Source organism: Lates calcarifer, linkage group LG12 (assembly GCF_001640805.2).
Source record: "Lates calcarifer isolate ASB-BC8 linkage group LG12, TLL_Latcal_v3, whole genome shotgun sequence".
Lineage (NCBI taxonomy): Eukaryota > Metazoa > Chordata > Actinopteri > Centropomidae > Lates > Lates calcarifer.
Window position 1 is genome coordinate 21,375,405 of NC_066844.1, and position 17,483 is coordinate 21,392,887.

At 42.9% G+C, this 17,483-nt stretch overlaps 2 protein-coding genes across 10 annotated transcripts in view; both read right to left on the reverse strand.

Annotated features, from left to right (window-relative positions):
* The window catches only part of dip2bb (disco-interacting protein 2 homolog Bb), a 37,600-nt gene extending 27,125 nt beyond the window's left edge, over positions 1 to 10,475 (reverse strand). For 3 of the 6 annotated variants that reach the window (XM_018673456.2, XM_018673453.2, XM_018673454.2), the window contains exon 1: positions 9,888 to 10,474. In XM_018673456.2, the coding sequence (XP_018528972.1) occupies positions 9,888 to 9,972 (85 nt within the window). In that variant the 5' untranslated portion in view covers positions 9,973 to 10,474. Of the gene's footprint in view, positions 1 to 9,887 lie in introns of all 6 variants that reach the window. The other 3 variants (XM_018673452.2, XM_018673451.2, XM_018673455.2) reach the window with 2 other exon arrangements.
* Positions 10,476 to 10,754: 279 nt separating this feature from the next.
* Positions 10,755 to 17,097, reverse strand: atf7b (activating transcription factor 7b). Of its 4 annotated transcripts, none has more exons than XM_018673461.2 (12): positions 16,972 to 17,097; positions 15,817 to 15,878; positions 15,353 to 15,449; positions 15,090 to 15,217; positions 14,835 to 14,960; positions 14,488 to 14,639; positions 14,217 to 14,313; positions 13,972 to 14,091; positions 13,642 to 13,791; positions 13,199 to 13,387; positions 12,967 to 13,072; positions 10,755 to 12,817 (listed from the first exon to the last, which is right to left on the reverse strand). In XM_018673461.2, exons 2-12 carry the CDS (start codon positions 15,862 to 15,864, stop codon positions 12,582 to 12,584), a joined length of 1,449 nt encoding a protein of 482 aa, XP_018528977.1. In that variant the 5' UTR covers positions 15,865 to 15,878; positions 16,972 to 17,097; the 3' UTR covers positions 10,755 to 12,581. The 4 variants fall into 4 exon arrangements, with proteins under 4 accessions (XP_018528977.1, XP_018528978.1, XP_018528975.1 ...); XM_018673462.2 differs by having other exon boundaries at positions 13,199 to 13,372; positions 14,823 to 14,960; XM_018673459.2 differs by having other exon boundaries at positions 14,823 to 14,960.
* Between the last annotated feature and the right edge of the window lie 386 nt (positions 17,098 to 17,483).

The following is a 17,483-nucleotide window of genomic DNA, read 5'->3' on the forward strand; positions in this document are numbered from 1 at the left end:
AAACGATATGAACACATACTAAAATATTACAGCGTGAGACTGGAACTTTCAGCTGTTATCTCGCAGAAAACAGAAAATTCCAACAAGGTTTGAAGATAAGATGCTGGAATGAGGCACATTGTAAACAACACAACATCAAGCACCGAGTCAGATGCTCTAAAATGTAATATTCTACTGCAACAGATGGAAAATATTGAAGTCCAGAATAAAGGATGAAATACCCCCTCTGTTTGGGCCTGTGTCCTCTCTACATTTGTTAATATGAGTTCAAGTGTGTTATTTTCATGGGGAGGGTTGAGGTGGGACTTGTTTATTTGCCAAACCAACCTTCCTGTGGCCTAAAGAGCCAGCACATTTTTATCTGTAGAGCAAACATCTTACTGAAACCTCCCAGAGGCCTCCTCTTACCAGCAGGCCGTGCATCTCACTCAGCTAAAAAGATCACCCACTCACTGCGTCCACACACTCACATACAAGAGCCACAGAACACACACATCCCGGGACATGTCGCCATCATTTAAACCTGATTAAACCTCAAATAGATCTTATGTATATGTCTCTCTTCTTCTTTCACACATATACAGTACATGTTTCCTGTCCGGGAGGATGACATCAGGTTCTCCAGTATTCAATCTTATGCTCCATGAAAGTGTTTTCCTGCAGATCTGACCATATCCAGCTTTATTTTTCTGTTAGCACAATAACAGAACATCTACCACCATATGACTATTTTTTCTTGAAATGCAGCTCATTCTTCAGCATGTTGTTTGACAACTGACTTACAGGACTGCATCAGATCATGAATAATCACAGCTACATATGTGGAATGACAGGCATGTGTCTATGCATGTGTATACTTGTATATAACGAATAAAAACCTCAGTGAACGAGGCAACGGTTCAGACTGTGTGTCGAAACACAACCACAAGTGTGTCAACATTTAGGGTGCATTAGAGCTACTCAAATGTAGACCACAATCAAAACCTAATGTACATTTATTAACCCACTTAGCATCCAAGTTTTGCATTTTCGTTTCCCTTTAGGTGGTTTGGATTCAGGTGATAATGTTTACAGGGAGTACAGAGTCAGTGTGTTTTTTTGGCTGCATCATTTCATAAAATGGGAATATTCAAGATGTCTAAATCATTTTATACACAATTTCCCAAAATTCAGCCTGACAGATTAGATATCTTTGGACTCACCAGGAAGAAAATGAGTCTTATTCAAATACATGTAATTCTTTGACTGTGCAGTGCAGTTGATAAGGAGAGGCTGTGTGTGCAAATGTATTAAGTCAAGACAATAAAACTGGTATTACAGGCACTGGTGAGAGAAAGAAGTGCTTTAAAAGAGCCCTACAGCCCTAACACACACACATACACTGCAGGTCTCAAGTAATCCTCTCTCTCTGCAATAGCAGGCAGGGTGTGGCCAACTCAGGTAACGGAGTGAATCATGTTTCGCTCCACACACTCATTAAACTAAACTCAAACAGGGAGGAACGACACAACCATTCACACACACAGACACACACACTCATGCACAGGCCCTTGAGGGCCAGCTGAAGTAATAACAGGGGTTACAAAGCAGAGGAGAAAAGAACGAGTTAACCGAAAAGCTGACGTGACTCGGACCAGTAGCTCCTCTCTACCTACTGTAGTCTATTTTTTTTTCTTATCTCTGAGTGAAAGAAGAGGGCGTGGCTCACACACCTGACACACTACACTTCACACACTTCACACACTTCAACACTTAGCGGCAAAGCTATTCTAAACCCTACATAACACTGACTAGAATATCTCTTCCTGTGGGATTTACCCAGCAGTATGAGACAGTGACAGTGACAATCATGACAATGATATAAACCAAGTGATATACATGTCCCTGGAGCAAGCTATTAACCCTGTGGAACAGTGTGTGGACATACTTTGATTTTTTAGCCATTACTATGGAGCAAAAACTACCAGGTGAAAATTGAACCTGTGGGGAAGAGGTTGTAAAATGCTGCCTGTAAAGTTCAAGACATCTGAATTGTTTGTTAATCTAAAGCGAGCAGATGCTGCAGTCTTGTCAAGTCATTTGTACATGTCCAGCCCACTTTCACACACAGTGTCTCAGTGTGCTTCACGGGCCTGCACCAATAACAGTTCCTGACCCAGCCCATCGAAGACTCTTGAAAAATCCCACAGCACAAAAGAAAATTTAAAGACAGGTCCCTCCTCCTCCAAACAACTAGGGGGACTGACTACAACCAGAGCTATAGAGGGAAAAGGGCACTTGCTCTCCCAAGGCTAGAAACCTAATTATTCAGGTTTAGATCATTGGATTAAACTGGTGGATTTGTGTACAACCCCATCTGATCTCCTGACAGTATGTGTTGCTTACCTGACTCCACTCTAGCAATGTCGCCTCATCCCCAGAACTCAGCTATTAAGGTGACAGAAATACTGAAAAAGACACAGATTGATGACACTTCTAGTTTAAAATAAGCAACATACTGCATGTTCTGTGAGCAAAAATAGAGCACCGGTCCATGAGAAGCTTACTTTTTCCCTAACTCCCTCCTACTAACTTTTTTTTCCACAGCACATTTCCATCTTGCTTTGGAAATAAGCAACTGCGGGGCAAACGAGGACTCGATAGCTGTATCTAAATTCAAGAGCTGGATCCTGCAAAGGATGTAGCCCAAGCATGTTTGTGAATCTGCAGCTCTGCGCAAACAGAGACGCTGTAGCCTCACAGAACAAGCAAACAGCTGACAGAAAAAATATGAATGCAACTCAGAGATCGAGCCAAGTTCCCTGAAACCCAACTCTTGGTACAACTTACAGTGTTTCACCTCAACATAACCATAACTTATGACTAGTTCAAACAGTGACCACACAGGTTAGACTTGAATTATGGGATACTAAATGTTACATATAGACTGATTGTATCCTTCAAATTAAAGTGAGACACAGCAACATTCCTGTTTCATCTGGAGCAGCCTTTGCGACGGCACAAGGCTTTGTTGACAAGCTATGGATGATTGGCAGAAACCTAACGTTTCCCCCTGTAATGGTTTTAACATCTTAGCACAACACTCAATTGTGTTACTGTACGTGTGGCTCCGACATATGGCCGTTCTAATCTGGAAAGGGTTTATGGAAAATTCACAAAGTAAAAGTGTGTGTGTTGGCGGGTGGGGGAATGTGGGGTGGGGGGTTGGGGGCAGGGCATGGGGGCACCACATGGGCCGTGTCCATGGCAACCAGGCCCATGTGGTGCTGCATGAGGGAACAGGAGATGCAAAACCATGGTGATAACACAGGCCAGCACCGTTCAATATCAGCTGCCACATAAACACATTAGGAAGCATTTAAGAAATGAAGAATGAGATGAAATAGATTTACAAGTGCAGATTATTGTGTATTTTTCCAGCTTCTCAAATGTGATTTAGTGCTTTACTATGTTGTGTATCACTGTTAATTAAATGTCTTTGGGCTTTAGACTGTTGGTTAAATAAAACAAGGAATATACTGATGTTACTCTGGGATAAAGTAACTGCTATTTTTTAATCATTAATTCAGCTACTAATTATTTTTTCACATAACCGATTTATCATTTAGTCTAAAAGTGGTCAGAAAAGTTGAGGAAAAGGTCCCTCGCAAGATCTGAAGATCAGAGCTGACGACAATGTCTTCAAATGTATAGTTTTGTTGGACCAGCAGTCTAAAACCTAGAGAATATTCTGTTTCCATTGATGTAAACAGAGAAAAGCACAAAATCCTCACACTGAAGAGGCTGGATCTAGAGATATTCTTTTTGTACTTGTAAATTGACTTAAATGATTAATTAGTCATGAGAATAGCTGGCAATTAACTGATTTAGCATTGACTAGTTTTTGATATTTCATAGATTATTACAATTTATTCAAATATTAACCCACTAACAAATAAAACAGTCATTACTTGCAGCCCTTTTTCATTTGCTCAACCGTGGCTTCACAACCAAAATAAAAGTACAAGTGAGTCATCATGGAAAAAGTAACATGTGAGCTACAAAGAAACTTGGATTAAATGGCAGCGGACTCTTTGGTGTGCAGAGTCTGAAGCACGTGCTGCAGGCTGTCTGACTGCAGCTACTTCACTTGGCACTTTTTAATAATTCAGTGAACAGCACAATAACCTGACCACTGCTTACTCCTCTCTCTCCACCACTGTGAGCCCTGCTGTCATTTCTGTGAGTCCTTACTTTAAGTCACAAGCCACAGAAGTAAGAAAACAAATAGACTGGGGCAGGCTGGTTCTGATTATCAAAGGGTTTAGTGAACCACAGCTTTAAAGGCAGAAGAGGTTGAGAGCCCACCTGCAGTTCAATGTGGACTTGAAAGTGAGATGGTTCAGCTACCCAGCCATCAGTGCACGCCTGTGCGGAGGTGTGTGCTCAAGTCGCATCTAAATTATTCAGTCTTTTTTGCACACAAAGCTTCAATGCATTCTCAGTGTTTATATATGTGTGTGTGTGTGTGTGTGTGGGTCTGTGTGAATGGCAAAATTAGACACATGGGGTGTTATATAATACTCATGATTCATTTCCAAAAACATAAATCCTGCTGTTGTGTTTCTGTGTGACACGGGTGTCAGAAGAGTCCCTCTTTTTGTGGTGTAAAACCAAGTCTGAGGCCCTGAGCACTGGCTGGTGATCAGAGGACAGCTTCACTGCAACAGTTAATGAGCTTTTAAACAGATAGGCTAAATCAGCTTCCTTTCAGTCTATGTCAGTGCTGCGTGTTCACACATGTGCGAATAAATGCACGAGTAAGCACAGTGACACGTACAATATGCACACACACAAACCGTTTTTTAACCCATCAGCTTTTAAGGATAAGGCTGACAATAGTCTTTATTTTTCTTAATGTCAGTGAACCCTGTGAAAAGACCAAAACCAACAAGGAATTCATTCTGTTAACAAGTATTGCCTGTGTAGCCAAAGCCTGATATATTTGCTTCCTCTGTGCTATAGAGATCCATTTACATAAGACATAAATGATCCTCACTGTTGCACAGGTTGACATGTTCCTTTGTTACAATGGATATGGACACTTTACTGTATATACAATATATACTGTGCTTATACTGCACATACACAAATGTGTATTAATATGCGTCTGAAAACAGTCCCCAATAAGTCCACACTTCTGTTTGAGTAACACGACAGTGCCCAGCTGTTTCAGGAAATAATTAATCCTTTTTTAAAAATGAAACTATATATTTGTGACTCACTTTTTAAATGTTTAAGTCTTGGGTAGGACCCACTGGACTTGATGGTCAGTGCCACAGACTAGGTAGGGGATTTGGAAAGTAAGTAATAAGAGACAGAATAACAATTTGTTGGTTTTGGTCTTTTCATGGGATTTGCTGACAGTAGGAGAAATACAGAGTAACACCAGCCTTGCCCTTTAAGAATGCATCTTATTTATCTCGAAGGGCAGGAAAACTAAAATAATACAGCAGTAGGGGGAAACAGGAAAACTGACAGATAGAGAAAAGGCAGTTGTGGTGGTGTCAGGGTGGAGTGGGCGTGTGTGTGTGTGTGTGTGTGTGTGTGTGTGTGTGGGAGGGGGGGGTAGATAGAGGGAGAGATCCCCAGCAGCAGTCCTGGCCCAATGTGACTCACAGGCTAAATGAGCCAGGCGTGTTGCCCCCTGATGCTCTGTGACCTAGATTGAGAGACGCAGGCAGGACCGTAATCTCTCATTCCTCTCTGTCTCTCTCTCTCTCTCTCTCTCTCTCTTTCTCTCTCAGTACAAAACAGGCTGATGAGATGAAAACCTGCTTCCCCTCCGCTGTATCGCAGACAGGCAGCAGGATGGACGCCTGTCACTAGGAAATCCACACATCGACTTATAAAGGCCCGGACAGTTGCAGCAGGGACTGAGACGGCGATCAAATCAAGGAAAACTGAAAACTGAAAACTACTGTGCAATCTGTGTGGAGCTGTCTGCTTTACTGGGCATGTGACACATGTACACTTATAGGCACAGATGGCATACATCATGAGCAGGACTGGGTCATCTGAAGTGAAATGTATCCACATTAGCATCTATATGATATTTGAGTTTCAACAACAGCACAAAACTATTTTTTCAGCCAAGCTAGCAGCATAGCTCTAGAGACAGCAATATCAGCCTGTCAATTATTCTGCTGCTTTGTCTGGACTTAAATATCTCAACTACTGGGTGGACTGCCATGAAATTGAATATAAGCACACATATCCCTCTCAGGGTGAATTCTAATAACTTTTGTGTTCCCATGACTTTTTCTGTAGCAACACTATTTTGTCAAATTTTTCATTTTTCCAATACTTTGGCGTAAAACTAAGTACGATCCAATCAGCTGCAATTTCTCTTCAATGTTAATTAGCAAATGTTAGCATGCTAGCTAAACTAAGATGATACCTGCCAAACATCAGCAGGTTTACATTATTGTTGTGAGTGTGTTAGCATCTGGGTGTTAGCATTCAGCTCAAAGCACCACTCCACTCTGCCTAAGCACAGCCTCACACAAGTAGCTAAAGAGCTGAATTAAATTAAGTCTAAATCACTCAAACCAGTAGCTATAAAAAGAATAACTAAACAAGACAACGACTGACCAGGCATCTGATGCCAATTTTTGGTACTTGTCAGTTCTCGATACTGAGTGTGACAGCCACGTTTATCGATGCCATGCCACTGCCTGTCCTTTTGTGTAAGCAGCATCTGTTCAAAGCAAACTGTCCTGGTCATTTTCACTCTCCGTCTCTGTCACTTTCACACAATCACATACAAACAAATACAGGGGCTGCAGACACTGTGATGCCCACACACTACCGAGCTGAGCAGCTTAAACAGTTGTGGTTCAGTGCTCTAAATTCCAGTCCGGCTCAATCACCAAGTCTTTGATCCCCTCAATGGCTTTCTTTGTGTCTTTACAGTCACGGAGGTTATAGTTGGTGGAGTTGCTCTCTCTCTCTCTCTCTCTCTCTCTCTCTCTCTCTCTCTCTCTCTCTCTCGCTCCCTCACTCACGCTTGTCTTCAAATACACACACGCTCACACTGCTGCCTACAACTATTGGTGTGAAAAAAACTGCTGATGCATATTTTCCTCTTTTTGTTGCTAGGGGAGTCCCATCTATGGGGACAACAATGGGGTGATTGTTGCCATGTAAAAGATATCCATGAGAAAGTTTCAGACTCATTGGGCAGCCAGCTGCTGCTCGCCGTGTGCCATCAGCCTCGCTGAGTGCTGTTGAGCAGACGGCGAATGCACTTCATCGCATTATGAGATGCAGAAACAGGAGCAGGACATCTGGACAGTGCCGAGCCTTTTTTTTTTTTATCAGCAGAAGTCGTTTCTGAGCTAAAGTTACAGTTGACAGAGGCGTGGTCCTCTGAGGGACAGTCACTCTGGAGGTGTCACCTTACCAATACTACTAAAACCATTACAGGTGACAGTAACTGTACTCAGAGATCTCTGATTGTTCTGACAATACACCAGTTATAAGTTCTCCAGTCAGACTATCTGACCTGAGTAAAGCAGTGGCCGTTTCCAAACAGTTACACAACAAAAACGCTCAGAGTGTAAATAGCAGAGGAGGAAACGCAAGTCACATGACTTCAACTCAATTCTGACTTGAGTAAATTCTATTATCTTGAGATGTGATAGAGACTTACATGAGACTTGGCTTGAATTAGAGGACAGGTTTCACACTTATTCCTACTTTGCAAAAATAGTGTCCAGTAGTGTTGAAACAATTAGTCAATTAATGGCCCGTTTGATAGTCAATTCATCCTTTAATTAATTTATCAACCAAAACCCAAAACATTAGCTGTTTCCAGCTTGTATATACAGTATGTGAGAATATACTGCTTTTCAGTTGAACTGATAATGGAAATAATTGAAAGTTGCATCCCTGATATCCAGTAAATACCCTGTGAATTCTCCTAAATGCATTTAATATAGTTGAAACTAATAGTTTTCAGTCTTTTAAAACAACATTCAGCTGACATACTATACTTGTTATGTTCCAGGTAACTGGCACAAGACTGTTGAATCTTTCTGACTGGGTCTGTTATTCCACATTTTCACTCAAGGCTAGGGCTTGCAATAAAATAATATTATAATAATAGTGTATAATAACAATAACACAATTGTTAGGACTGCAATTACTGTATACCAGTCCATGCTGTGCACTTGATTGCACAGAGATTTCCCATCATCCACTGTCTCTCACCCATGTTAAGTGAGTTAAATAGACAGTGAACATCCCCTCCTCCATTATCCACCCTCATTATCACCACTGATAATTGCAGTCTATTATTAACCACAACTCATTCTCAGCTCTGCAGTAGTTCAGGTCAATGATGCCACAGCCACACTCTGTGACACCCAGTGAAATGAGGAACATACTGTAAAGGTAAACTGATGTCTTCAAACAATAAGTAGGCTATAAGGCCTTATTCTGAACTAATATAGGATAGTAGTACTGGGTAGCACTGCATAGTGCTGAGGAGGAAGAGAGGAGTGCTATAGCTTCTTAGAAGGAGAAGGAAGGAAGAAGAGGAACAGAAATTATTCAATAAAATTGCAAAGAAAATGCTTCAATGTCTTGAAGCTTAAGAAGAAAAGACCCAAGCTTGGTTGTTTTCTCAAGATATTGAAGTCACCTGGAACAAACGACAGGGAAAATCACTGAGATCTACACTCGACTAGTGCGGAGAAGACTGTCAGCTAGTCTGTTTGTTAAAATCTTCAACACATGTCCTCTGAGAGTTGCTGCCATTTCATGAATGGAACAGTCGACATTCCTAATGCTGGTTCTGTTTCTATAAAAGTAAACCATTCTGAACATGAGCAAAGTGATGACGGTTGTCTCACATGATTTCAGGTTTCACCTGTCGTCCCATGTGAGCGGGACAGTTCCAGGTATATCTGTGGAGCAAGAGGGGACCGAGGAATCACATTAGGGTCCCATGCACCCCCACCCCCCACCGCTTCGGCTCTCCACGTGAAACACAACATTACTCATCCACCCCCGGGCACCTGAGAACTGCACAGCACCAATCAAGCTGCTGCACTGTGATTCACAGCGCAAGGAGGAGACTTGCATAACAGCCGGCACCATATTCAACCCCCCCCCCTTTTCCCACAGTCATTCTTATAATACAAATAACACTCCTGTATATCTGCTGCAGTTCCAGGGTTCAGGCTCTGAGGGTAGCACAGCTGAGTGTTGGGGTGGAGGAGGGCAGCATCATTTAGTGTCCACTGATGTCTGAGCCCGCACACACACTCTCTCTCTCACACACAGACACACACACACACACACACACACACACACACACACACACACACACACACAAGGCCTCAGGGATGACAAACTTGACCCATTTTCCTCCTTCAGGAATGTATATGCTCATATAGATGAACCAGAGATGAAACACAGATGATAAGCAATGTATGACATATATGCTGGAAGATAAAGTGCATCAAAACAAGAACACTGGGGGGAACAAATACTAAAGTCTGCCAGACTGTAAATACAAACAGTTATAGCTTGTGTGGCAACCTTTGCAAATAATCGCGCCTGTGTAGAATAAAAGCAGCAAGGCTGCTTGATAAAGAACTGACAGCTTGAAAAGGAGGTCAGTGTGTTTTTTATCATTTGTTGTAGTCGTGCCCGGATCCACTGCAGCAGAGTCTCAGCCAGCTGACACAGGACGGCTGTTCGTGGCTGTTTTCACATAAACACGCTCAGGATCCACACTTTAACTCACTATTAAAAACCCGCCGTACCGGGACGGTGGGGTTGGGGTGGAGGGCGGCGGGGGGTGGAAGAAGGGAGGGAGGGGAGGGGGTTTACCTTACCTTCGGATAGCTCCAGATCCAACTCCGCCAGCTGGTCCCTGACCTCTTTAGGCAGAGCCGACAGATCAACGCCGCGGTCGGCCATCGTCGGAAAGCACAGCAGCCTGCGGGATGTTCGCGATATCTCGGATGACAGCAGGCACGGTCCAGCATGAAGCAACGAGAGAGAGAGAGAGAAACAGGGAAAAAAATCAAGATGTTGCAGCGGTGGTGTTTACTCCATCTCCGCGTCTCCCCGACACCGCCATGACTGTGGGAGATGGGAACAACTCGCCAGGGGAGTCTGTCAGTCACATGACCGGGGCTGATGGTAATTGCTGTGACAGGATGGTGGGATAAAGCAGACTCTCTGCTCCCTCTGCTGTTTGTGGGTTTTTTTGCAGCTGGGAGGCAAAACAGCGTTTCTCCAGATCCAACTCACCTGCCACCCTCCCCTGTAGATGGAGACTGTAGCTCCGGTTTAAATGCTTCTCAGACGGAGTGTCTGCTGGGGTCATCACATTCAATATAAGATGGTTTTAATTTATAATTTGACCGAAGTGTTACAGCAGTGACCACAATTATTTATTATTGAATCACTATTTTTCAGTGAAACTTCTAAGTAACTTCTCAGTAAACTACAAACGGGTGGAAAGATTAAAGATTTATTTAAATTCATGACACCACGAGCTTCCTGTGCTGACTGTTTACTATAGGTCTGATGCTGCTGACTCAATCTGACTCAAAAAGATCTACTCTACTCTTATAAATGAAGCTCAAGACTTCTTAACGTCTTATAATCTTGTCCCAAAAGATTGTTTAATAACCTTAACTGTTGTTCTAAAGGTATTTCCAGGATCTTCAGACTCTTGCTGATGAACATGCTGATGCTTTTTCATTAATTTATTTTATTATTTGCCCGAGACAACTTATTCATTAGTCAAGACTATACACAAGTAATTTTTCCCATCTTGAGGCCTGAGTATTTGACAAACTCCATCCATACAGATATCTTCAAGACATTTTTTTTCATGTGGTTCAACCTCTGTTAAACACATAAAAGGTTATCTATGCTCTTAAACAAAATAAGGGAACATATTATCACATGATGGAAAAATAAAAGCCTAAAAAGCCCACAGAGAAAAATAAACATCTTGAAACAATGACATGTTATTAAAAAAAAAAAAACGCGCGCACACACACACACACACACACACACACACACACACAGAATGACAAAGGGAAAAACAATATGATAGTCTTGGAAGTACAATGCGGTATAAAACAATCTGCATTTTAAAACTTTGATTTCAAAAGAAGCACCTTGCACAAGTATGAAGTCTACTTCATGATATAAGACGGCTTTTCAAATGTTGGAAAGCACCCAGGTCTGGGACATCTGTAATCCCCTACAGATGTGCATTCATCACCAACCTCATTCATTCAAGAATACTCACCTTCACATTTTCTCTGATCACCTCATAACTTTCACTTTCAACTGAAATAGACCAAACCCCTCTCAGTGGCTGGGCTACACGCGTCAGCTAAATGCAAGAACATTGATATTCAATAGAAAAATATATTGCACTACTCTTTCCTCAACTGAAATGCCAGGGTACATATGATTTAAAATCTATTAGGTTTGATTATCATTTAAGGGCCTTCTAAAGCTAACCATTTCAAGGACTGAGGATGCAATTCTTACATAACAAGGACAAAGTTTTTGCATCAATAATTTGATGTTATAAAAACAGAAGTAAAGCAGATCAATAACCAGTGATAGTACAATGAAGCAACAACAGTGGTATTCTTCAGCCACGAATAATCCATGCAGCCAGTAGGGTTTGATACATAGTTATCTGTACCTTACCTACAAGTAATGTAATGGCACCCATTCCAAATGGGTTAAAACTAATGCTACAAAAGTCAGACAGACATTCACAGGGTAAACTGTGTACACATCTATAATTTGGTTTGTTATGCACTCGGCTGACTAAACCATCATGTGTATTTAAGGAGAATTAACTCAAAAGGGAAACACAAGACAGAAAACTAACAGACAGGGTGAAAAGTAAACAAAAAAGAGCATTAGAAACACTTTCCAGGCTGCCTTTTACTGCAATCACCCAGCCAATCTCCAACTGTACTTTCACTGCGTCAGCAAAACAGTATGTGAATGCCCAGTATCAGGCACAAAAATCTTTTCTTACATGGAAAAATACAAGATATCTAAAAGTAAAATTGTCAGCCTGGAAAGCAACCAACCTCATCACAGCCAGCGTGTGGGACAGAATTGGACTGAAGCTGCATTTTTAAGTGAAACAAAAATAAACTGGTGGATTTTCACATAAAAATTTTTCATTCATACGTTTCATTCCAATCTTAAACCTTTTTCAACTGTCATAACTGAACAAGAAATTACACCAAACCCTGCAGAGTGAGTGTCCGACGTGTTATTCATATTTACATACGCAGAGAGACGAAGTTTCTCTGAACAGGGAGCCTGCTGAGGGGTGGAGGGCTGACGGAGGCACCGTGCCGTGTCTTTGTGTGATTATCATTGGCTGTGAGGGGAGGAGAGAATCTTAGTCTGGGGGTTGGGGGGGGGTGGGGGTGTGAAGAACAGGGGCAGGCAGATCCCTCTTTTCAAACACTTTGCACCAGTCCGGCCTCCAAACGCCACTCGAGTTCATTCTGGCTACCTGCGTCAGCACATCATCTTGGAGCTGACTGTGACTGCGTCGCCATGACGACCCCTCCAGGCTGGCCCGATCCCATGCCGGCCAAGACCGACATAGCCACCGCCTCTGCAGCGCGGACGCTCAGCCCGTTGATGGTGGTCCCCGGGCTGGAGGCTGAGGCAGGTGGTGACAGCCTGTGTTGGATGACTGCCGCTGGGGAGCCGATGGGTTCAGCAGAAGCGTCCCTGGAGGTTTCTTCTCCTCCTGCAGCTAGAGACAGAGAAAGAAACATTCACCCTTAGAGAGGTGAGCGAGTAAAAAGAACACATTAGATGGATGAGATGATAGATGGATCCTGAGAAAAGACGTGATACACGTGTTGGAAGCTCATTGGCCACATTGCAACCGTTTGTGGTTACCTAAGAAAGCTGCCTTCTTCTGCATAACAGTGACAGGACAGTCTTTGTGTGCCAGAAGGAGCTGCTTCAGCTGTGCCACCTCATTCCTCAGTAGGGTTACTTCATTCTGATGGCAAGACAAAAGACACAGCACACAAATCATTCCCGGTGTGCCCCTTCTTGTCATATTATCAGGGAGACTCATCTGTGAGCATGTTTAAGTATTTATACCCTGCAGACCTCAAAGACTCACCGTCAGGGAGACATTCATGTTGGCGAGATCCTCTGCCTTCTTCTCCAAAGAATTAACCCAGAGCTTTCGTTTCTGCCTGCAGCGGGAGGCAGCCGCTCGGTTTCTCTCCAGAAAACGCTGCCTCCTCTCGTCAGGATCCATTTCTGAAGCCCGCCGCCGCCGGCCGCCTGTTGGCTGAGCAGGGGACACCTGGGGAATGAGGAGGGGGCAAAAGTGATCCCATCTAGGTTATGTGTGTGTCCTGATTCTGGTAGTGGGGCATGCTCGATTATAGAGACATCTATAACAAGCAGTAAGATTTTCCTCAAAGGCACAAACATGCTGTACTATAGGGACCCATGTCATTGTACACATTCAACTCAAAGGTTTCCCCACACTGTAGGAATTTAGGTATGCGGTCTTGGGTATGATTTGTATGTAAGCTTATACGCCATGTGCATTACCTGTGGTTGAGCAGGTGACGGTGCATCTGAGTTTTGAGTGGGCTGCTGGCTTTGTTCCTGCCGCTGTGGGACTGCAGGGATAGATCCTGCCCCCCCACCAGCCCCATCTTGTGCTCCTGGGCCCTGATGAGTTAGAGCTGCCTTCAGACGCTACAGAAACACACAGGCAACACACCACACAGGTAAATAAATGTTAAGCTCACAAACTAGCTGTTCAAAAATAAGGCATCTGCAATTTTTATCACATTAAAAGCTATTTTAAACGTGATACACGTTGTTCTTTAGAGTCTGTGGCCGACAAAATGATGCCAATGTGACTTATCATCTCACCATCTTAGTCTCAGAATGCAGACTATACCCAGATGGGGAGGATGAACCGCTACTTGCTCCACCAACTGGAGGTCCTGGTATCCCAGGGATGTTAGGCACTGTGTTTACTGGCCTCGCAAGCTGCACATTCCAACAAACACCCATACAGAGAGAGAGAGAGAAAGACACACAAGAGATATGATTAAGCATTTTAAAAATCTTCCAACTATGATTTGTTATATTTTTGAGTTTTTAAAATTACTTACAGATATAACTGAGGTCATCTGTACAGGACTGGGCAGAAGCGGGACAGTCTGCCCATTAGGTAAGTGCCTCACCAATGGATAAGAACTTGTTGGGGAGCTGTTGACAAAATCAACAAACTTGAGTCTCTGGAGAACTACAGTGATAGAAAACTGTACAGGTCAGTTTGATGCCGCCCTTTTGCACATTTTACTTCATATGTTTTGCAAATACCACGCCCTGCCAATGAACACATAGAAATGCAAATAACAGCCGGAACACACTGAAGTTTACCCTAGCTGTCTGTTGGATGGTGGCGCTTGTGTGATGACAGATGTCGGAGATGGCAGAGTTGGGTGTAGTGCGTCATTACTCAGGTGAAGTGGAAGGGAACCTGGACGCACAATGGTTGGAGTGGGGGCAGAGCTGGGCTTTGTGAGAATCTCCTGTTGACACATCAAACACAAACATTTATTTCTGTTTTAATTTTACGGCAATTTATTTTGTCTTCAGGAACAGACATATAATCATTCATGCTCAAGAGTTTTTTCTGTGAATACTAAGATATTCATTTTTATGTAAGCCAGTGTGCTGGACACATAAAAGCAGTTTGTGGCAATGTCTTGTACCTTGCCTCTCACCCTTGAATCTCTGCTGTTGTCTGACATGCTGGAGGAGGAATCTGGACTTCCAGGAGGGGAAGAATCAACTTGTAAAGGACCCTCATCCTCATCTTTTGCTTCAGATGGTGTTTGTAAAGGTGCAGCCTTAGAGACAGACAGCAGACAGGAGGAGATCGATACAGACTTTCAGATTATCTAAAAATAATAAAACCATAACACGATTTTTATCTTGTCTCTCAAGGAAACCAACAGTACATTTATCCTTAATCTTACCGGGTGTTTTGTTCTCTGCTCATCTTCCTGTGCTTTGCAAAACTCCTGTTCAAAGGAACTGGCCAGCTCATTAAATAGTCCAACCTCCTCACAGTTCTTCAGGAAACGTGTGGGTGTTGGCGTCTGGTCTGAAAATAGAAAAAAAGGCATACTTTATGTTAGTCAAGAGAGTTAGCTGAAATATCTTTTTCCTAACAGGCAACAGAGCAGCCTATCAATACAAATCTCCATTCCAACACTAATGTAAATGGTAATGTCATTACCTGCAATGATAACAGAGTCTGTTCTGGCAGGACCAAATTTTAATGTCATTTCATGTTTGTGTTTGTGGACTGACAGGTGGTCTTCATTGGTGAATCTCTGCAAAAAATAACACAGCAGATAAGAAAAATGAAAAGATGATACAGAAATATAGAGGTGGGTGGTCAGTGTGTCTATTGTGGTGCTGGCAAGTCTGACTGGAGATGAATAATAGCACCTGCTCTCTGTGCAGAAGGTCCACACTGAGGTCAGGCACTGTAAAAGCAGTCTTACTACTGCTTTGCCGTTTGTACACTACCTTTACTGTTAAGTTAGCGATAAGCTATCCTGCAGTGAGCCCACGTAATAAAAGAGGCAAGGATTTGTTACAGATTTCAGGGCTGAATAATCAGGGAGGTCAAGGGAAATGAGAGTGACAGAATGTCATTCAGACATGTGTATGAATCAATATGTTGAGAAACTATACCTGCCCACATCCAGGGGCAGTGCATACAAAAGGACGATCATCCCCCATCTCAGACAATTGTTCTGAAAAGGAGAGCAAAAACAGAGCAAACTGTCATCTGCTTTATTCATCAATACATTGAGGCTACCTGACAGCTAACAGTCAAGTTACCAACACAAAATACTACCAATAATCATTGCATGGTACCTAATGTTTCAACAGTGACACTGCTTTACTGATCTCTTTAGACCATTGACAGTGTTTGTCTAGAAGCCAGTGGCTGTCCAGAAAATACTTTTATGTCACTGACACAATATTAGGCGTGCTAGCTTGTGGTTTATTCTGAAAATTCATTAACCTGCAGAATCGGTTTACATGACATGTAACACATGCACCTGTTGAGAACTACAATCTGTTTTAGCGCCATTATTTACTTGAGCTCGCCTGTCAGCAAAATCATTAGGACAAAATCGACCTGACAACTCGTTAGGAAGCAAACAGGCCGAAGATTGGCGGCCTGTTTGAAACATTTGCTTTGGACACGGTCGAAAATAATCGGGGACCAGCATTCAACGATGGAACAGCAGAGCCAGAACGAGCTACCACGCAACCTGCCCTACAGTGTCATCAAGTCAGTGGCGTTAGCTGGCGACCACAGTCGAGGTCGTTCGGCTATGTAGCTAGCTAGGTGGCTTAGGTTACGGACTAAAGGATAGGTTAACCTAATGTGCCAGTTCTTTGGCTAACTCTGACTTTATAAGAGAGATGGGCCTCAAGCTAGCATAACCTTATCGACAGCCACGCCGACACATTTGTTTCCGAAACCTGACAGCCGTGTCATTAGAAAGAACGTGGAGGCTAATATCATGCAAACTAATTACAGATAACGGACGGTGGGATACGCCTCGCAAAGCGATATTTTTGTGTAGCTGCCAGTCACAACATAGCTAGCTACGATAATGCTAAATGCTAATCGTTAGCTTACCTTGTGAGTTCTCACTATTAGGTCCGCCAAGTTAGCAGCTACACGTTAGCACGCTAATGCTAACGAAAGCTGTGCTCGTTAACTTAACTACAGTCGCGTGAAAACATCGCATGCTTCATAAACATCGAGTGTATATATTTCCCAAAATGTCAAATTTAACGTTAGATGATCCAAATAGTGTCCTAACTCACCCGACGTTAAAACAGCCTCTTCACTCCCCCCTCCCTGCTCCGGACAGCGCCGCTGTGCTGCTGCTGCTGCTGCTTACCCGTTGTTGACACTCCGACACTTCCATTAGCCAAACATCGCGAGAACTGCAACCTGGCACAGTGTTACGTAACAGGAACGGCATCGGACTGGAAACGTAAACATAATGCCGAGTCTCGACATGTAGCTAAATCTCTATATATCCGTATATCCGCTTACTTTTACCACTCTTACCTAATTTATACACAAATGCTGTTGTGTCAAAGATAACAGAAATCTCGTGGACACTCTCATTAAGGATTCTAAACCAAATATGCCAACACCAGTTACATAATGTTTAGGGTTATTTGCGGATATGTACTCGGCAGATGCCATGTGAAAATCCGTCAACAAATCCATTCCAGTACGTAGCAGGACACTAACACTGCCTACGTCTGTCAGTTACGCTAAATAAAGCAAATGCCAGGTTTAACAGAAGATGAAAACATCATATATT

Bases quoted from the DNA above. Each gene is read 5' to 3' on its own strand.
- atf7b (XM_018673459.2), bottom strand. From the start codon at position 15,864: ATGGGGGATGATCGTCCTTTTGTATGCACTGCCCCTGGATGTGGGCAG. The intron at 14,640-14,822 runs GTACAAGACATT...ATGTGTCAACAG, and splicing joins ATTCAAGGGTGAGAGGCAAG to GAGATTCTCACAAAGCCCAG. The intron at 13,792-13,971 runs GTGAGATGATAA...GTGTTTCTGTAG, and splicing joins TGCATTCTGAGACTAAGATG to CGTCTGAAGGCAGCTCTAAC.